The sequence below is a fragment of the Gadus macrocephalus genome, chromosome 12 (genome assembly GCF_031168955.1).
Source record: "Gadus macrocephalus chromosome 12, ASM3116895v1".
NCBI classification, from domain to species: Eukaryota; Metazoa; Chordata; class Actinopteri; order Gadiformes; family Gadidae; genus Gadus; species Gadus macrocephalus.
The window spans coordinates 24,562,882-24,580,294 of record NC_082393.1 but is presented as its reverse complement, the minus strand read 5'-3'; the positions used below and the strand labels follow the sequence as shown (position 1 = coordinate 24,580,294).

Genomic DNA, 17,413 nt, shown 5'->3' with positions numbered 1-17,413 from the left:
AGGGTCTGCCATTGATCTACGGTGGTCCTGGGCTCTTCCAGGGCCCGCTGGGTCTGAGTGGTCTGAATATTGTTAAGAAGCACTGCCTGATACAACTGGAATATAATGCAACTATATAGCCTACGGTCTACATCTTCAAACAATCTGGAAAACACAGCATTGCACGTTTAGCTTGAATATATATATAAAAAATACACACAAATCATTCTTGCATTTTCTCTTTGGGTTATACAAAAAGCGTAGCCTGATGGGAAACTATCCTTTGGCATTCATACTTTTGTCTTTCGCTGATAGCCAGCAGCCAAAGGTACCCACAGGATGTAGACTGGGACTTTGGATAACACATTTCCCAAGTTCAACTGTCCTTCTGATCATGAATCTTTCTCTGAACTTTATTTGATGCTCCACCAACTCTGGGTGATTGGAATATATGACTGTGGTTCTGGAACACAAAAAGATGGTGCTTTTTCCGGATAATCCAGCAGATGGAGATGTTGGATAATGTTAACGTGCGGCAGCAATGGTTTTGGTGCTTCAACAGGCATGCTGCCTAGTCCAACACAAACCAACCCGCTTAGCCGTTGGTTGAGTGGGTTGGTTATTATGACAATAAGATCCTTGCCTGAGATCATTTTTGCCCTGACTGATGTATTTATATTGATCGCATTAACCATTTATTTGAGAACTTTTTAATGGTGTTCTATGATGATGCTGAGTCAGAAAATAAAAGGGTTTGCTGTGGAGGACGTTTATTGAATATTGTTAAGAACCACTGCCTGATACAACTGGAATATAATGAAACTATATAGCCTATGGTCTACACATCTTCAAACAATCTACAAAACACAGCATTGCACATTTAGCTTGCATATGAAAATTCACACTAATCAATCTTGCATTTTGGTTTGGGGTCACTAATCCATGGCAGGAACTTTGTTATGTCAGTGTAGACATTCGGTAGATGTGGGTAGTCACAGGTACTGCCGGTATATGATACTATTCCAACAGCCACCGTATTGCATACAAGAGGTCCACCAGAATCCCCCTGAAAAAATCAAAACCGCAAAGTAAGTCACCCAAAGAATCTATTAGCAAAGTGGACTCATGCTAAATGGAATTCACATACCTGGCAAAAACCTTTCTTCGTTTTGTATCCACCTGCACAGATAGTATTGGCTGGGAGAGTTGCCCATTCCCGCTGACAAGTCCTCCGGTCAATAGTAGCCACTTCGACCTCTCTAAGTTTAGCAACTCTAGGCCCCCCACTTTTTATGTAACCCCATCCGGCTACAAGGCATGTGGTGTTCTTCTTGATCTTCATCTTCTTATTTGGAAGTTTAATTGGTTTTATTTTTGATGGTCTTGACAGCTACAATTTTTGATTTCAGGGGGACGGAGATAAAAAATAAAATCAAACATTTGGTTGTACAAGCAAAATATTTGGTATCCATCTACTATCTACACGAAATAAAAAATATAAGATAAAAAGTAGAAAAAGTATGTTCTCACTCTGAGCATCATTATGTCATTCCCAGACGAAACGTTTAAAAAGCCAGGATGTTTACATTTTTCGACGTTGTATCTCATTGTGCTCTCATTGACCTTGCGGAGGTCATTGGTTCCCAAAACTACTGTCAAATTAGAATTCTTCCTGCATACAGTGATGAAAGCAGCCATTCATATATATTATTATCTTAAAAATGCAAATATTTGAATATTCCCCACCTGCCATTATACATCTTACAGTTCTCCGTAAATGTCTACATGTCACCTACTTGATGAAACAGTGGGCAGCAGTAAGTACAATGTCCTTCTTGATTAGAAATCCGCCACAGTAATGTTTCCCGTTGTTTTGCACAGAAGCCATGTACTGCAATGAATTTGGCGGGACTTCTTTTCCTTTAATAATTTCCCCTCCAAGTGCTTAAAATTAAAACGAAGCAAAGAGTTAATGTTTTTTCAAAGGCAGAAATTAGAGCTATACACAAGCACAACAGATACATTATAATATGTATGTTACATTTTGGGATAATGCAGATAACTGATGCACTATTGGTAATTTCCCAATCAATAAAAATCATCTATTTGATCATTACTGTGTAGGTATATTGTTATAAAATGTTCTTACCTTTTTGCACGGAACATGCCAGCACAATAAAGAGGAGCGTGTGTAAGCGAAACATCACGATGGCACGCAGCACGCTGAAAAGTGATGCGTCACAAGCAGGTTGAGATGCTCTTAACATAACCAAGATTTTAACGTACACGGCCTCTTGTGAAGATGACGTTGGACCTTACAGATGACGGGAACATTGTGGTCATGCGAGTTTTGCACTGTAATGCCTGTTAACCACACTCAGCAACACGTCCGCTCTGAACTACAGAGACCTCTGTGCACCGTATCTGACTCACGTGTCGGTGTGAAGATCTCACATTTAGGTTCTCATGTCTTCCTTTGAAAGGGACTGCTGCATTATTTCAGTTTGGTTCTTTTAACTAATTCCACCCTCATTCTTTATCTGTTTTAGCTAAACCTGCACTATGTAACTTTAACTAATGCGGCTATTTACACCATTTAACTAGAATGTTTCCCAAGAGTAAAACAGACACATCCACAGGTATCCACAGGCATACTCATAGGCATCAATGTATTGCTACATGTTGTCTCCCCTATTATGAGTTCAGCACTCCAGTTTCTACTGGTGAATGGTATCCTGAATCCGCACCTCTGCGGTCCTCATGCCTATTTATTACCTCTGCCCCCCTCACTTCTTGCTGTATCTTCATGTAGCAGGATAGAGGTGCTATCCATGTTAGTCACGGTTAAGTACCACTAGTGGCCGTCATGATGTGGGCGGTATAAAAGCAGCCATCCTCCACCTGCCTCTTTCTTTTTGCGCTCCTGTCACTTGCGCGTCACTTCCGGGCCAAAAGGTAGTCTGGTCCGATAGGGCGACTATTTGTTGCTGCTTCAGGGTTTTCGTGCGAGCTATGGTGTAAGTTCTTGTAAGCAAGTTATTTTAAGTATTCTTTCGTGGCAATGTAGTTGATGCTGTCTGATGGCTAACGCTAGTGTGTTCTCAGGTAAACGCTGATGACGGCCGGAGTCCTCTCTCACTCCCTCCTCCTGTGTGAACGCGAGTGTGTGTGTGTGTGTGTGTATGCCAGTGTTTGGTCGTAAACAGGTATGTGTTAGCATAGCAAACAACTGTAGCATTTCTGTTTTATGTAGCCACACTAACATCATGTTTGGTCGTAAACAGGACCAACTGCAATCAGCTCATTGGGGTCGCTGCTGCTTTGCCAGGCTGATCTTGCCTTCCCACGCTACTCTGCTTCGCTGCTGCTTTGCCAGGCTGATCTTGCCTTCCCACGCTACTCTGCATTGCTGGCTGATATTGCCTTTCCACGCTACTCCGCTTCACTGCTGCTTCCGCCGCGTTGTTTACTTCACGTGCTTTGCTCCGGCTGGCACCTCGTGCCTACTGCCGCCTGTCGCTGCGGCGCACCCCCCCCCCCCCCCCCGAGTAGTTCTACCAAGGGTGCTCATCCAGTGTGCCTTTTAACCGGGGTTTCCCCCCATCCGTGTGTGCATGAGTGTTGATGTGTGTTCTAATTATTTGAATGATTTGTTTTCTTTTGGTTTGATTACTTATCTAGTTCTGCGTTTATCAAATATTTTGTGTGTATTGTTTTTCTTTTGGTTTGATTACTGATTTAGTTCTGCGTTTATCTCAACTATTTTGTGTGTATTGTTTGTTTTCTTTTGATTTGATTACTTATTTAGTTTTGCGTTTATCTCAACTATTTTGTGTGTATTGTTTGTTTTCGTTTGGTTGCATGGTGAAGATTTTGCATTGAAAAGGAAAGAAGTTATTTAATAAATTGTATTTTTCTATAACATTTGAACTACGTCTCATGCCTTCTAAACGAGTGGACTTACCTGTGTGCTTTGCACTTTACATAAATTCCCTGAGGTGAAATTCCCAGGGTGGCGTTGTCGGTTCCTTTTTCTTATTTCTTAGTTAGATCTTTTAGTTTATTTTCCTTTTGCCCACCACCTTGCCACACTTGGCGTTGTCGGCAGGATCACTTTTATTTTCGAACGGCTGAGACGTGTGTTCCTTTGTATACATATTTGTTTGATTTTATTTTTATTTTATTTTTTGTGTTGCTCGCTGTATTTGGTGCGATCTAAATTTTGTTTTTGTGCGTGCAGATTGGGGCGATCAGAGACAAAGCAGCAGTGGCCCCTCGTGGATCTTCGTGAGGGGGTTCTCCCTCACTATAGGTTTGACTTTCGTGGTGCTTTTGCATCATCGTAGCTACTAGTAGTGTAGTGAGTTTGTAGTAATCATGGAGGAGGAAACTCAGGAACTTAGAGAGCTGATTGCACAGTTAAAAGCAGATAATGAGCGGTTGCGACAGGGACAGGCTGGCTCAAGTGCTCTACCGTCTACCTCTTCAGCAGTACCTGCTGCCTCTCCTACTTCTGTTCCCTCTGTAGCAGAGAGACTAATTTTTGTGCCTAGAGATAGGAAGTGTACCATCTTTAGGGGAAGGACAGGCGTAGGATTGAGTGAGTGGGTGGAGGAGGTGCAGGCGAGTGTGAGGGCTCGACATCTGTCCCGGTCTGACCAGGCGTTTTTTTTGTTCGACCACCTAGAGGGAGAGGCCAAGGAGGAGATAAAGTATCGCTCTGCCTCTGAGAGAGAGGACCCCGCTAGAATACTTGCCATTTTAGACGAGCTGTATGGGTGCTCAGAGTCGTATGTTGCAGTGCAGCAAGCTTTCTTTTCCAGAGGTCAACAAGAAGGAGAAACGCTTCAGGAGTTCTCCCTCGCGTTGATGAGCCTCATGGGGAAAGTGAAGCGGTGCGCCCCCGCTGACATGCCACACGCCGGGGCCCTTCTGAGAGATCAGTTTGTTGAGCACATCTTGAATAGTTCCTTGCGACGCGAGTTGAAGCAGTTGGTGCGTCGCCAACCTGATAGCACCTTGCTTGAGGTGAGGGCCGAGGCGATTCGATGGGAGCGTGAGGGTTTGCCTGGTGGTGTGAGAGGTCGCAGCCACTCGGTCCCCTTAGTGTATGGTGTCCAGTATGGTGTTCATGGTGCCCCCCAGGCTATTGCCCCACCTACCGCGGTGTCTGAGATGAGGGAGATGTTGAAGCGTCAACAAGAGCAGCTTGATCAGCTTGTGGGAAGCATTGCTCAGCTACAAAACTCCAACCAGTACCGTCGTCCACCACGGCCTGGGCCTCTAATATGCAGGCGTTGTAACCAGCCGGGACACTATGCAAATGAGTGTGATGGCGAGCGCGTTCCCTCTCGTTCACAGCTTCCCTCACGACCCCCCTTGAATGCTGATCGACAATCTCGCCCTCATTCCATGTCGGAAAACTAGTGCCCATCGAACTGCAGAGCCACAGTTCGGGTGGGGCCGCCACTGGCTCTCAAGCTGTTTCACATAACATGGATGCGTCTGGATTGATTTCGTCTTGCCCCCATTTGGATGTCGATATGGGCGGCATGAAGGTCCCTTGTCTGGTGGACACCGGCTCCATGGTGTCTACCATTTCTGAGAGCTTCTTTCGCCAACATCTTGAACCTTGGGGCCAGGAGCGCCTCCGTTCTTGTCATTGGTTGGAGCTCAGAGCTGCCAACGGTCTGACTATTCCTTACCTCGGATATTTGGAACTTGACGTGAAACTTTGTGGCAAATTGATGCCGCAATGCGGTGTTTTGGTGGTTAGGGACCCGCCTGGTGGCATGCCTTCTCGAGTGCCTGGTATCCTGGGGATGAACGTGATTCGTAAGTGCTACCAGGACCTTTTTGGCCAACATGGTGTAGCGTTGTTCTCCCAGGTCTGCATCTCTGAAGCCCCCAAGCCAGTTGTGCAGGCACTGCAACAGTGTCATCATGCAAGTGGCCTATCTCCCTCAGACACTCCAGGGGCGGTGAAGGTCAGGGGTAAGAGGAGCTGGCAGATTCCGGGTGGTGTTATGAGAATGGTGGCCGCCACATGTTCTGAGCAGTACTCAGGTTCTACGGTACTTTTTGAGCCTTTGGATGCTGGTTTGCCTGCGGGGTTGCTGGCTTCCCCTTCTTTAGTTTGCGTTATAAGGGGTACAGCCTATATACCTGTTATTAATGTTGGCTGCAACGATGTTATGTTGTACCCCCGCACTGTTGTTGGCACACTGGACTTCGTGAACGTGGTCAGCCTTCCTGCAGGAGTCACCGAGGTGCCATCAAATGTGGCCACTGTGTCTTCCCAGACAGCTTCACCCAGTGTGCAGCAACAGGTGGACGATGTGGATGTGTCGCCATTGTCGGTTGGTGAACAGGGTCAGGTGAGGTCACTACTTGGACATTACGCTTCAGTTTTCTCCACCAGTGACACCGATCTGGGTTGTACTAACCTCATCTCCCACGACATTCCTTTGATTGATGATACTCCAGTGGCGCAGCGTTATAGGCGCATTCCACCCTCAGAGTATGAGGTGGTGAAGGAACACATCAATCAACTGCTCTCATCTCAAGTAATTCGGGAGAGTAGCAGCCCCTACGCGTCCCCGATTGTGTTGGTACGGAAAAAGGGTGGCAAACTACGCATGTGCGTTTATTACCGGCAGCTTAATCGTAAGACCCGCAGAGACGCCTTCCCTCTACCACGCATAGAAGAGTCTTTGGACGCATTGTCCGGTGCTTGCTGGTTTTCAACCCTGGACTTGACCAGTGGCTATCACCAGGTGCCAGTCACTGAGACAGACCGGCCAAAGACCGCGTTTTGTACACCTTTCGGTTTATTTGAGTGGAACAGAATGCCTTTTGGGCTCTGTAATGCGCCCAGCACTTTCCAAAGGTTGATGCAACGCATCTTTGGTGACCAGCAGTGTCAGTCTTTATTGTTATATCTTGATGATATTGTTGTGTTCTCCTCCACTATTGAACAGCATCTGGAGCGACTCAAAGTGGTGCTGGAGCGGCTTCAATGCGAGGGGCTTAAAGCCAAGCTTAGCAAGTGCTCGTTCTTTCGTAAAGAGGTGCACTATTTGGGCCATGTGATATCGGCTGATGGTGTCTCCACAGATCCGGCCAAGATTGAAGTGGTTGCTAATTGGCCGTTTCCCGCTACTGCCTCGGAGCTTCGTTCTTTCCTTGGTTTCGCCAGTTATTACCGGCGGTTTGTGGAGGGATTCGCTAAACTGGCAGCTCCTCTGCATAGGGCTGTGGCTGAGTGTGGTGGCACCAAGAAGCCTGACCAGCGGTTTTCCAGGTGTTGGACTGAAGAGTGTAACAAGAACTTTGAAACACTGAAAGCGAAGCTCACCACTGCGCCCGTGTTGGCTTATGCAGACTTCACCCTTCCATTCATTCTGGAGGTCGATGCAAGCTATGGTGGCTTAGGCGCAGTCCTCTCTCAGACTCAGGCGGGCAAGGTGAGGCCGATAGCCTATGCTAGCAGGGGCCTGCGACCTACAGAGAGGAACATGGCGAACAATAGCTCTATGAAACTCGAGTTCTTGGCCCTTAAGTGGGCCATGACAGAGAAGTTCAGAGAGTACTTGTTGGGAAATAGATGTGTTGTGTATACTGATAACAACCCCCTCAGTCATTTGTCTTCTGCTAAACTGGCTGCTACTGAGCAGAGGTGGGCAGCCCAGCTAGCCTCTTTCGATTTCGAGATCAAGTATCGATCAGGGAAGAGCAACACCAATGCCGATGCTCTCTCTCGTCAGCACCCATCTGGTCCCCAGGATGTAGAGGCGATGCTTCCAGGGACAGCCATACCGAAGGCTTTGCAGCAAGCGTTGGGTTTGGGAAAGGCAGAGGCCACCCAAGCTACCATCACAGCCATGCCACAGCTTACTCCGCCTGAACTTCGTCTCGCTCAACAGACTGACCCTGTGATACAGGAACTGTTGGTGTTTTGGAGGAGGAAGCAGCGTCCTAGTAGTGAGGAGCGGGCACAGCTCTCCCAAGCTACGCTAGTGTTGCTGCGGCAGTGGGATCGCCTGCTTGAGAGGGATGATGTCCTGTACCGAAAAGTGTTCCGACCTGATGGTGCTGAAGCCATGTACCAGCTGTTGTTACCCAATGTACTGAGAGACGAGGTCCTGACCCAAGTGCACCAAGAGCATGGTCACCAGGGGGTGGAGCGAACACTGGCGCTTCTCCGGTCTCGATGCTACTGGCCTGCTATGTCCTCCGATGTAGCCCGTTGGTGTCAGCAATGTGAGAGGTGTCAAGTGGCCAAGGATGTTCACCCAAGGGTGCACGGAGTCATGGGACATCTCTTGGCTTCCCGCCCCAACGAAATCCTTGCCATCGACTACACTACTCTAGAGCCGGCCCAGAATGGTCTAGAGAGCGTTTTGGTCCTTACTGATGTTTTTAGTAAGTACACCATGGCTATCCCTACTCGGGACCAGCGCGCAACCACTGTAGCAAGGGTTTTGGTGTCAGAGTGGTTTTATAAGTTTGGTGTCCCCGCTCGTTTGCATTCTGACCAGGGCCGTAACTTCGAAAGCTCGCTCATTCAACAATTGTGTAACTTGTATGGCATCGTAAAATCACGTACTACCCCGTACCACCCCGAAGGAAATGGTCAATGCGAGCGGTTTAACCGGACACTCCACAACCTGCTGCGTACTCTGCCAGTGTCTCGTAAAAGGGATTGGCATACGTGTCTTCCTCACGTCCTTTATTGTTACAACACGACTCCCCACCAATCAACGGGAGAATCTCCCTTTGCCTTGATGTTCGGGCAGGAACCAAGGCTACCACTTGATTTCTTGTTGGGTAGGGTCGAGAGCCCGGTCGGGGGGTCCATCCATGAGTGGGTGCAAGAGCATCAAGCCCGCTTGGAGGTGGCCTTTGAAGGCGCAAGGGAGCGCTTGAAACATGCTGCCGCTCGGCGAAGACGAGTCCATGATCAGCATGTAATAGATTTGCCTTTGCAGGAAGGGCAGTTGGTGTACTTGCGCGACTTCAGGGCCAGGGGGCCCCAGAAGACCCGAGATCGGTGGAGCTCGATGAAGTATCGAGTGTTGAGGATGCCTAGAGAGGGTGGCTCAGTGTATACTATTGCGCCAGTAGACGATGAGACAAAGGGCAGACAGGTCCACCGCACTATGCTGAAGGCGGTCGTAGGGGTGGACTCACCTCGTCCTGCCTCTTCCCACAACTCGTCACCCAGGGACGAACCATCTCCAGAAGAGGAGCCTCCATTTGAGTATGATTTGTTAGTCCTTGACCAACGACCTTTTGTGGCAAATTCTGCCATACCATCCGCCGGACCAATTATGTCCCAAGGGCCTTCATCAATTCCAAACCCGGGGGCATCCTCATGTTCTCCTTTGGTCACTTGCCCTGATTCCAGCAACATGGGTCCACGCCGGACCCCACGTCAAACGGCTGGTCAGCACCCGAATGTGCATCGTCTTCCGCGGCCTGCTGGAGAGGTGCAAGTGGCCAACCCTTCTGCTTCTGTGTCCAACTCAGTGTCTGCCTTGTTTAGACCCTGGAGTTAGCTTGTTGTGTTGATCGTCGGGACGACGATCCAAGAAGGTGGGGTAGAATGTAGCAGGATAGAGGTGCTATCCATGTTAGTCACGGTTAAGTACCACTAGTGGCCGTCATGATGTGGGCGGTATAAAAGCAGCCATCCTCCACCTGCCTCTTTCTTTTTGCGCTCCTGTCACTTGCGCGTCACTTCCGGGCCAAAAGGTAGTCTGGTCCGATAGGGCGACTATTTGTTGCTGCTTCAGGGTTTTCGTGCGAGCTATGGTGTAAGTTCTTGTAAGCAAGTTATTTTAAGTATTCTTTCGTGGCAATGTAGTTGATGCTGTCTGATGGCTAACGCTAGTGTGTTCTCAGGTAAACGCTGATGACGGCCGGAGTCCTCTCTCACTCCCTCCTCCTGTGTGAACGCGAGTGTGTGTGTGTGTGTGTGTATGCCAGTGTTTGGTCGTAAACAGGTATGTGTTAGCATAGCAAACAACTGTAGCATTTCTGTTTTATGTAGCCACACTAACATCATGTTTGGTCGTAAACAGGACCAACTGCAATCAGCTCATTGGGGTCGCTGCTGCTTTGCCAGGCTGATCTTGCCTTCCCACGCTACTCTGCTTCGCTGCTGCTTTGCCAGGCTGATCTTGCCTTCCCACGCTACTCTGCATTGCTGGCTGATATTGCCTTTCCACGCTACTCCGCTTCACTGCTGCTTCCGCCGCGTTGTTTACTTCACGTGCTTTGCTCCGGCTGGCACCTCGTGCCTACTGCCGCCTGTCGCTGCGGCGCACCCCCCCCCCCCCCCCCCGAGTAGTTCTACCAAGGGTGCTCATCCAGTGTGCCTTTTAACCGGGGTTTCCCCCCATCCGTGTGTGCATGAGTGTTGATGTGTGTTCTAATTATTTGAATGATTTGTTTTCTTTTGGTTTGATTACTTATCTAGTTCTGCGTTTATCAACTATTTTGTGTGTATTGTTTTTCTTTTGGTTTGATTACTGATTTAGTTCTGCGTTTATCTCAACTATTTTGTGTGTATTGTTTGTTTTCTTTTGATTTGATTACTTATTTAGTTTTGCGTTTATCTCAACTATTTTGTGTGTATTGTTTGTTTTCGTTTGGTTGCATGGTGAAGATTTTGCATTGAAAAGGAAAGAAGTTATTTAATAAATTGTATTTTTCTATAACATTTGAACTACGTCTCATGCCTTCTAAACGAGTGGACTTACCTGTGTGCTTTGCACTTTACATAAATTCCCTGAGGTGAAATTCCCAGGGTGGCGTTGTCGGTTCCTTTTTCTTATTTCTTAGTTAGATCTTTTAGTTTATTTTCCTTTTGCCCACCACCTTGCCACATTCACAAAAGTTTTTTCGGATTGTATTTAGCCGGAATGTGCTTCCTAGTTGTGACTATTAAGAATAGTTGTTTTGAGACAAGTTTCTCACCTTTTTTTTTCTCGCAGAAAGTCTTTTTTCATACTCCTAGCCAGGGCCGGCGATCGGCATAGGCGAGCTAGGCGACCGCCTAGGGCGACAAATGCGTTGGGGGCGCCCTCTGGTGGCGCCCTTAATTAAAAAATATATCAATTAAAATATACGACGCGAACGGAGAAGCGAGGGGGCGCGGGAGCAATTGTCAGGGCGGCCCGAAACCGTCAGCGTAGCACCCCCCCCCCCCCCCCCCCATATACCAAAGGAAACTATCCTTTGGTATTCATACGTTTGTCTTTCGCTGATAGCCAGCAGCCAAAGATCCCCACCGATGTAGACTAGGACTTTGGATAGCAAATTTCCCACGTTAAGCTGTCCATCTTTTCTTGAATCTTACTCTGAACTTTATTTGATGCTCCACCAACTCTAGGTGATTTTAATATGTGACTGTGGTTCTGGAACAAATGAAGATGGTGCGACAGCCTAGTCCAATGCAAACCAACCCATTCAGCCGTTGGTTGAGTGGGTTGGTTATTCTGACAACAAGATCCATAACTGAGATTATCTTTGCCCTGACTGATGCATTTATATGGATCGCATTAACCGTTTATTTGAGAACATTTTAATGGTGTTCTATGATGATGCTGAGTCAGAAAATAAAAGGGTTTGCTGTGGAGGAAGTTTATTGAATATTGTTAAGAAGCACTGCCTGATAAAACTGGAATATAATGAAACTATATAGCCTACAGTGTACCTCTTCAAACAATCTGGATAACACAGCATTGCACATTTAGCTTGAATATATATAAAAATACACACTAATCATTCTTGCATTTTCTCTTTGGGTTATTAATCCATGGCAGAAACTTTGCTATGTCAGTGTAGACGTTAGGTACATCTGGGTAGTGACAGGTATGGTTGTTAAATGATGCTATTCCAACCGCCATCTTGTTGCATTCAAGAGGTCCACCAGAATCCCCCTGAAAAAAAATCAAAACCACAATATAATACACCCCAAAAATCAATTAGCAAAGTGGACTGATGCTAAATAGAATTCACATACCTGGCAAAAACCTTTCTTTGTTCTGTATCCACCTGCACAGATAATATTGGCTGGCAGTTTATTACGCCATGCCTTCTCACAGGTTTTCCGGTTGATAGTAGACACATCGACCTCTCTCAGTTGAGAGCCCCTAGCACGGCGTCCAGTGGCGCCCCATCCAGCTACAAAACACGCCGCATTGTCTTTGATTCTCTCGGTCCTCTTATTTGGAAGTCGAATTGGTTGAATTGTGGTGGGTCTTGAAAGCTAGGAACATTCAAACAATGAATTGATTTCAAGGTACTGTGTGGAGCATATTAATATACATATGAATGGTTTGTTGGTCATGTTGCATCATGTAAATGATAAGAAACTTTAAAAGTAATTCTCACTTTGAGCATCATTATGTCATTCCCAGACGAAACGTTTATAAAGCCAGGATGTTTACATTTTTTGACGTTGTATCTCATTTTCTTGTTGACCTTGCGGCGGTCATTGGTTCCCAGAACAACCGTCAACTCCCTGAATAACAAATTAAATATAAATGTATTAAATCTTGGAGTCCATACACATACATTCCCATACAAATATGTGTGATTCAAATATTTCCCTCCCAGCAATAATTACCACTTGCATTTTTACATTTCACCTACTTGAAGTCACAGTGGGCAGCAGTAAGTACAATGTCCTTTTTAATTAGAAATCCACCACAGTAATATCCCTCAATTTTGTCTTCCACATAAGCCATGTATGGCAATGAATTTTCCGGGACCTCTCTCCCGTTAATAATTGAACCTCCAAGTGCTTACACAGAAAAACAAAAACAATTGTCACTTGTATTGGTAAGCCAGAAAACAAACCAAACATACATTTCATAATTTGACCAAATTCAGTTAATTATTGTATTCATTAAAAATATTAATGAAGACATTTGACGGTCCAAAATACACTCTAATTTATTATTTATTAAAGAATGATTCTAATTGTTTTAGAACATTCCTACCTTGTAGCGCTGAACATGCCAGCACAATAAAGAGGAGTTTGAGTAAGCGATACATCACAGTGATAAACAACAGCGTGAGGATGTTGAGATGCTCTTAGTGTACCCCAGACGTGGACCTTTGCTCAACGTTATACAACCTAAAAATGATAAACCATCTAGACAGCAGGAAGTCTGCTCTAGTTTCACTTCCTTCCACTTCCTGCTAGACCTCCTACCTCATATCTGTCATGGTCTGTCGGTTTCTTGTCTTGTTTTGGTGTGTTACCTGTTTTACTTTTGTATCGGTCTTGTTTCTCCCCATGTCAGGTTTCCCTCCTGTGTGACTACTGCTCCCTCCCCGAATGTGTTTCAGCTGTTACTCGTTGCTTGCCCTGTGTGTTTGGTATTTAAGCCCTTGTCTTTCCTTTATTCCTTGTGGGATCATTTTACTTTGTGGTGAGTTGTGTCCTGTGTGTTCCCGGTGTTCCCCGCGTTCCCCGCGGGGAAATTATCCTTCTACCTGAACTGTCTGCGATTGGGGCCTACCTGCCTGCTAACCGTGACAATATTAAACTATTTGAGAAGTTTCTCAAGTTTGTTTAATATGACATGGTCTATTGTGGGAGCCGGTCCAATTGGTATTCTGTTCCCCAGATCCGCTGCTTGGCTCCTATAGGACTGCACCCGAGGGAACTCATCAAATGGCCTGAGTCATTGAATCACCAAAGTTTATAGCTTCATTCTTCTTCAGATTTATCATTGTTTGCAATGACAAATATAATCATTCAAGTCTTTAGCCATGAGCCAAATACTGTTTGAACTCCCTAAAAAGACAAAGTGAAAAAATATAACTCATTTAAATGTGGACATTAATGTTGACAATGTCACAAGAACTTCATTGTGATGACTACTTTACCATCTGTGTGGGGAAGACGTATGCCCCATGAAAAAAAAAGTATCCTGCCATTAGCGACATAGGTACTCTGCTCTAAGGGACAAGACTATTCTGAAGGGAGTGACACATAATTACTCTGCCCTTACTGCAAAAGAGTATTCTGTTAGGAGTGGAAAAAGTACTCTGCCCTTAGTGAGAAAAAGGGTATTCTGCGATTAGACAAAACTTTCCTTTAGCATTGATATTTTTGTCCTTCGCTGATAGCCAGCAGCCAAAGATCACCACAGAATGTAGACTAGGACTTTGGATAACATATTTCTCAAGTTCAACTGTCCATCTTTTCTTGAATATTTCTTTGAACTTTATTTGATGCTCCAGCAACTCTAGGTGATTGGAATATATGACTGTGGTTGTGGAATACATAAAGATGGAGCTTTTTCCGGATATTCCTGTAGATGGAGATGTTGGATAATGTTAACGCGCGGCAGCAATGGTTTCGGGCTTCCACGGGCATGCTGCATAGTCCAATGCAAACCAACCCGCTCATCCGTTGGTTGGGTCGGTTGGTTATTCTGACAAGATCCATGCCTGAGATCACTTTTGCCCTGACTGATGTATTTATATTGATCACATTAACAGTTTATTTGAGAACACTTTAATGGTGATCTATGATGGTGCAGAGTCAGAAAATAAGTGTTTGCTGTGGAGGAATTTTATTTAATATTGTTAAGAAGCACTGCCTGATGCAAGTGGAATATAATGCAACTATATAGCCTACGGTCTACATCTTTCAACAATCTACAAAACACAGCATTGCACATTTAGCTTGAATATATAAAAATACACACTAATCAATCTTGCATTTTCTCTTGGGGTTATTAATCCATGGCAGAAACTGTTTTATCTCAGTGTAGACGTTAGGTAAGTCTGGCAAGTCACAGGTACCGTTGTAATAAAACGATACAATTCCAACAGCCATCTTGCTGCACACCAGAGGTCCTCCGGAATCACCCTGTAAAATAACAAATCATATTCACCCTGAGAATCTTAGGATGGCTAAGTCCCGCCCACCTCATGCATCACAGCTGGACCTTAGAAACGCACACACTTGAGTCAGATCAATTGAAAAAGTTTTGTTTCAATCTATGGTATGGTTGTTATCAAATTATACTATTCCATCAACAAGAATCCCGCTGAAAAACTGCTAACTACTACTCGAAAACACTAAATAATTCACCCAAAGAATCTGTTAGAAGGGTGGACTTATGCTAAATGGAATTCACATACCTGGCAAAAACCTTTGTCCGTTTTGTATCCACCTGCACAGATAGTTTTGGCTGGGAGACGTTCACGACCCCATGCCTTCTGACAGGTCCTCTGGTCAATAGTAGCCACATCGACCTCTCTGAGTTTATCAACAGTAGGGCCCCCAGTTTTGATAGAACCCCATCCGGCTACAAGGCATGGGGTGTTATTTTTGATCTTCATATTATTTTTTGGAAGTTTAATTGGTTTCATTTTTGATGGTCTTGACAGCTAAAAACAAATAAACAAGCATGACATTTATTGATTTCAATGGTATGGAAGAAAAAAATAAACCAAAGATATTTATACCAAAGTATTTTGTATACGTCTGACCTATCCACACAAAATAAGGGATTTCAAGGGTACGGATGAAAAATGAAATAATATAACCTTTCGTTGTACAAGCAAAATATTTAGCATACATCTACATATCTACACAAAATAACACACATAAAATGTTGGATTAAAGTAGGAAAAGTATGTTCTCACTGTGAGCGTCATTATGTCATTCGCCAATGAAGATTTGTCAAAGTCTGCGTGTTTGCATTTTTCAACGTTGTATCTCATAGTTTTCTTGACCTTGCGTAGTCGTAGATCATTCGTTCCCAGAACAACCGTCAACTCCCTGAATAACAAAATAATATATCAAATTATTAATATCTTGGATACACATACATTCCCATACAAATATGTGTGATTCAAATATTTTCCTCCGATCATTAATTACATACGTCTGAACATTTCTACATTTCACCTACTTTTTGTCACAGTGGGCAGCAGTAAGTACAATGTTCTCTTCAATTAGAAATCCGCCACAGATATGTTTCCCATTGTGTTGCACAGAAGCCATGTACGGCAATGAATTTGCCAGGACTTCGCTCCCGTTAATAATTGTACCTCCAAGTGCTTATACGGAAAAACAAAAAACCATTGTCATTAAAATTGGTAAGCCAGAAAATAAACCAAATGTACACTTCATAATTTGTACCAAATTCAGTTAATAATATATTTATTAAAAATATTAATTATGTCATTTGACGGTCAAAAATACTATCTATTATTTATGAAATGATGAAATGATTCACATTGTTATAAAACATTCTTACCTTGTTGCGCTGAACATGCCAGCACAATAAAGAGGAGTTTGTGTAAGCGATTCATCACGAAGGCACACAACAGTGTCAGGATGTCGAGATGCTCTTGGAATACCCCAGATATGCTCAACGTCAGACAAAGAAGGTATTTTATATAAACCTTCTAGACTGTCGGAAGTCTGCGTGAGTTTCACTTCCTTCCGCTTCACACTAGACCTCCTACCTCATATTAACCCTTAAGATGATTCATGATGACCTCGGGCTCTCAGGATAGATAACACCTGGTAGAACCTAGCTAGATGCCTACAGGGTACATAGTTTGTCTTGTAACCATTACCCGATGCGGGTGTCCTACATGCGGGCCCTTTGTGGCCCTCACAGCCCCAGGCATGTGGAGTATGCCCAACAGGTGGGGCTCGCCTAGTCAGGACCGCATACCTGCGGTATGGCATGGCTAGGATTTAGCGCTAATGTGGCGCGTGTGCCACTCAGCAGACCTGTCTCATGTCCAGCCAGTGGGTTTCAGACGCGGCCGCTAATCCACTCATGAGAAGGCCTCAGCCTGTCGCTGCCAAGACATCCAGGGACTCCCATCCCTGAGAATGACACCAGATTCAGATGCAGGACATGAAGACAGACATGTTCATCAAGACATGCTGGTGGTTTGGTTCCATGGGAGGCTTTTATTGTTTCTTTCAATGGAAGTTAGCTGCTCCTTGTCATTGGTGATTCAAATTACAGACTTCTCTGGGTTTTCATCTTATCTTATCTATGCGTGCACACACACACACACACACACACACACACACACACACACACACACACACACACACACACACACACACACACACACACACACACACACACACACACACACACACACACACACACACACACACACACACACACACACACACACACACACACTTGTGTTCACACAAGCATGCACACTCACCACCTCTTGTGATGAGAAAAGGATTGTGTGGCTGAATTTTGGAAGAAGAGGATGTCACACCTTGTCTGCGACATGCCTTTAACATCCGTGCTTGTGGTTTGGAAACAAATACATTTGTTTTCTCACACTAAGAAGTGTAATTCCGTGTAATTCCACCAACAAACACACTTTCTTTCTTTCTTCCTTCCCCCTT

At 45.0% G+C, this 17,413-nt stretch overlaps 3 protein-coding genes across 3 annotated transcripts; all 3 read right to left on the bottom strand.

The window, feature by feature from the left end:
• Positions 1 to 827: 827 nt before the first annotated feature.
• Positions 828 to 2,239, bottom strand: LOC132468509 (granzyme B-like). Its single transcript, XM_060066241.1, has 5 exons — positions 2,129 to 2,239; positions 1,776 to 1,923; positions 1,510 to 1,651; positions 1,127 to 1,369; positions 828 to 1,045 (listed from the first exon to the last, which is right to left on the bottom strand). Exons 1-5 carry the CDS (start codon positions 2,181 to 2,183, stop codon positions 884 to 886), a joined length of 750 nt encoding a protein of 249 aa, XP_059922224.1. The 5' UTR covers positions 2,184 to 2,239; the 3' UTR covers positions 828 to 883.
• Positions 2,240 to 11,640: 9,401 nt separating this feature from the next.
• LOC132468572 (mast cell protease 3-like) lies at positions 11,641 to 13,047 on the bottom strand. The gene is made up of 4 exons (XM_060066297.1): positions 12,993 to 13,047; positions 12,643 to 12,793; positions 12,011 to 12,248; positions 11,641 to 11,927 (listed from the first exon to the last, which is right to left on the bottom strand). The coding sequence occupies exons 1-4, from the start codon at positions 13,045 to 13,047 to the stop codon at positions 11,766 to 11,768; spliced, it is 606 nt and encodes a 201-aa protein (XP_059922280.1). The 3' UTR covers positions 11,641 to 11,765.
• Positions 13,048 to 14,579: 1,532 nt separating this feature from the next.
• On the bottom strand, positions 14,580 to 16,332 carry LOC132468570 (granzyme B-like). The gene is made up of 5 exons (XM_060066296.1): positions 16,278 to 16,332; positions 15,930 to 16,077; positions 15,610 to 15,796; positions 15,154 to 15,402; positions 14,580 to 14,878 (listed from the first exon to the last, which is right to left on the bottom strand). The coding sequence occupies exons 1-5, from the start codon at positions 16,330 to 16,332 to the stop codon at positions 14,714 to 14,716; spliced, it is 804 nt and encodes a 267-aa protein (XP_059922279.1). The 3' UTR covers positions 14,580 to 14,713.
• Positions 16,333 to 17,413: the final 1,081 nt, after the last annotated feature.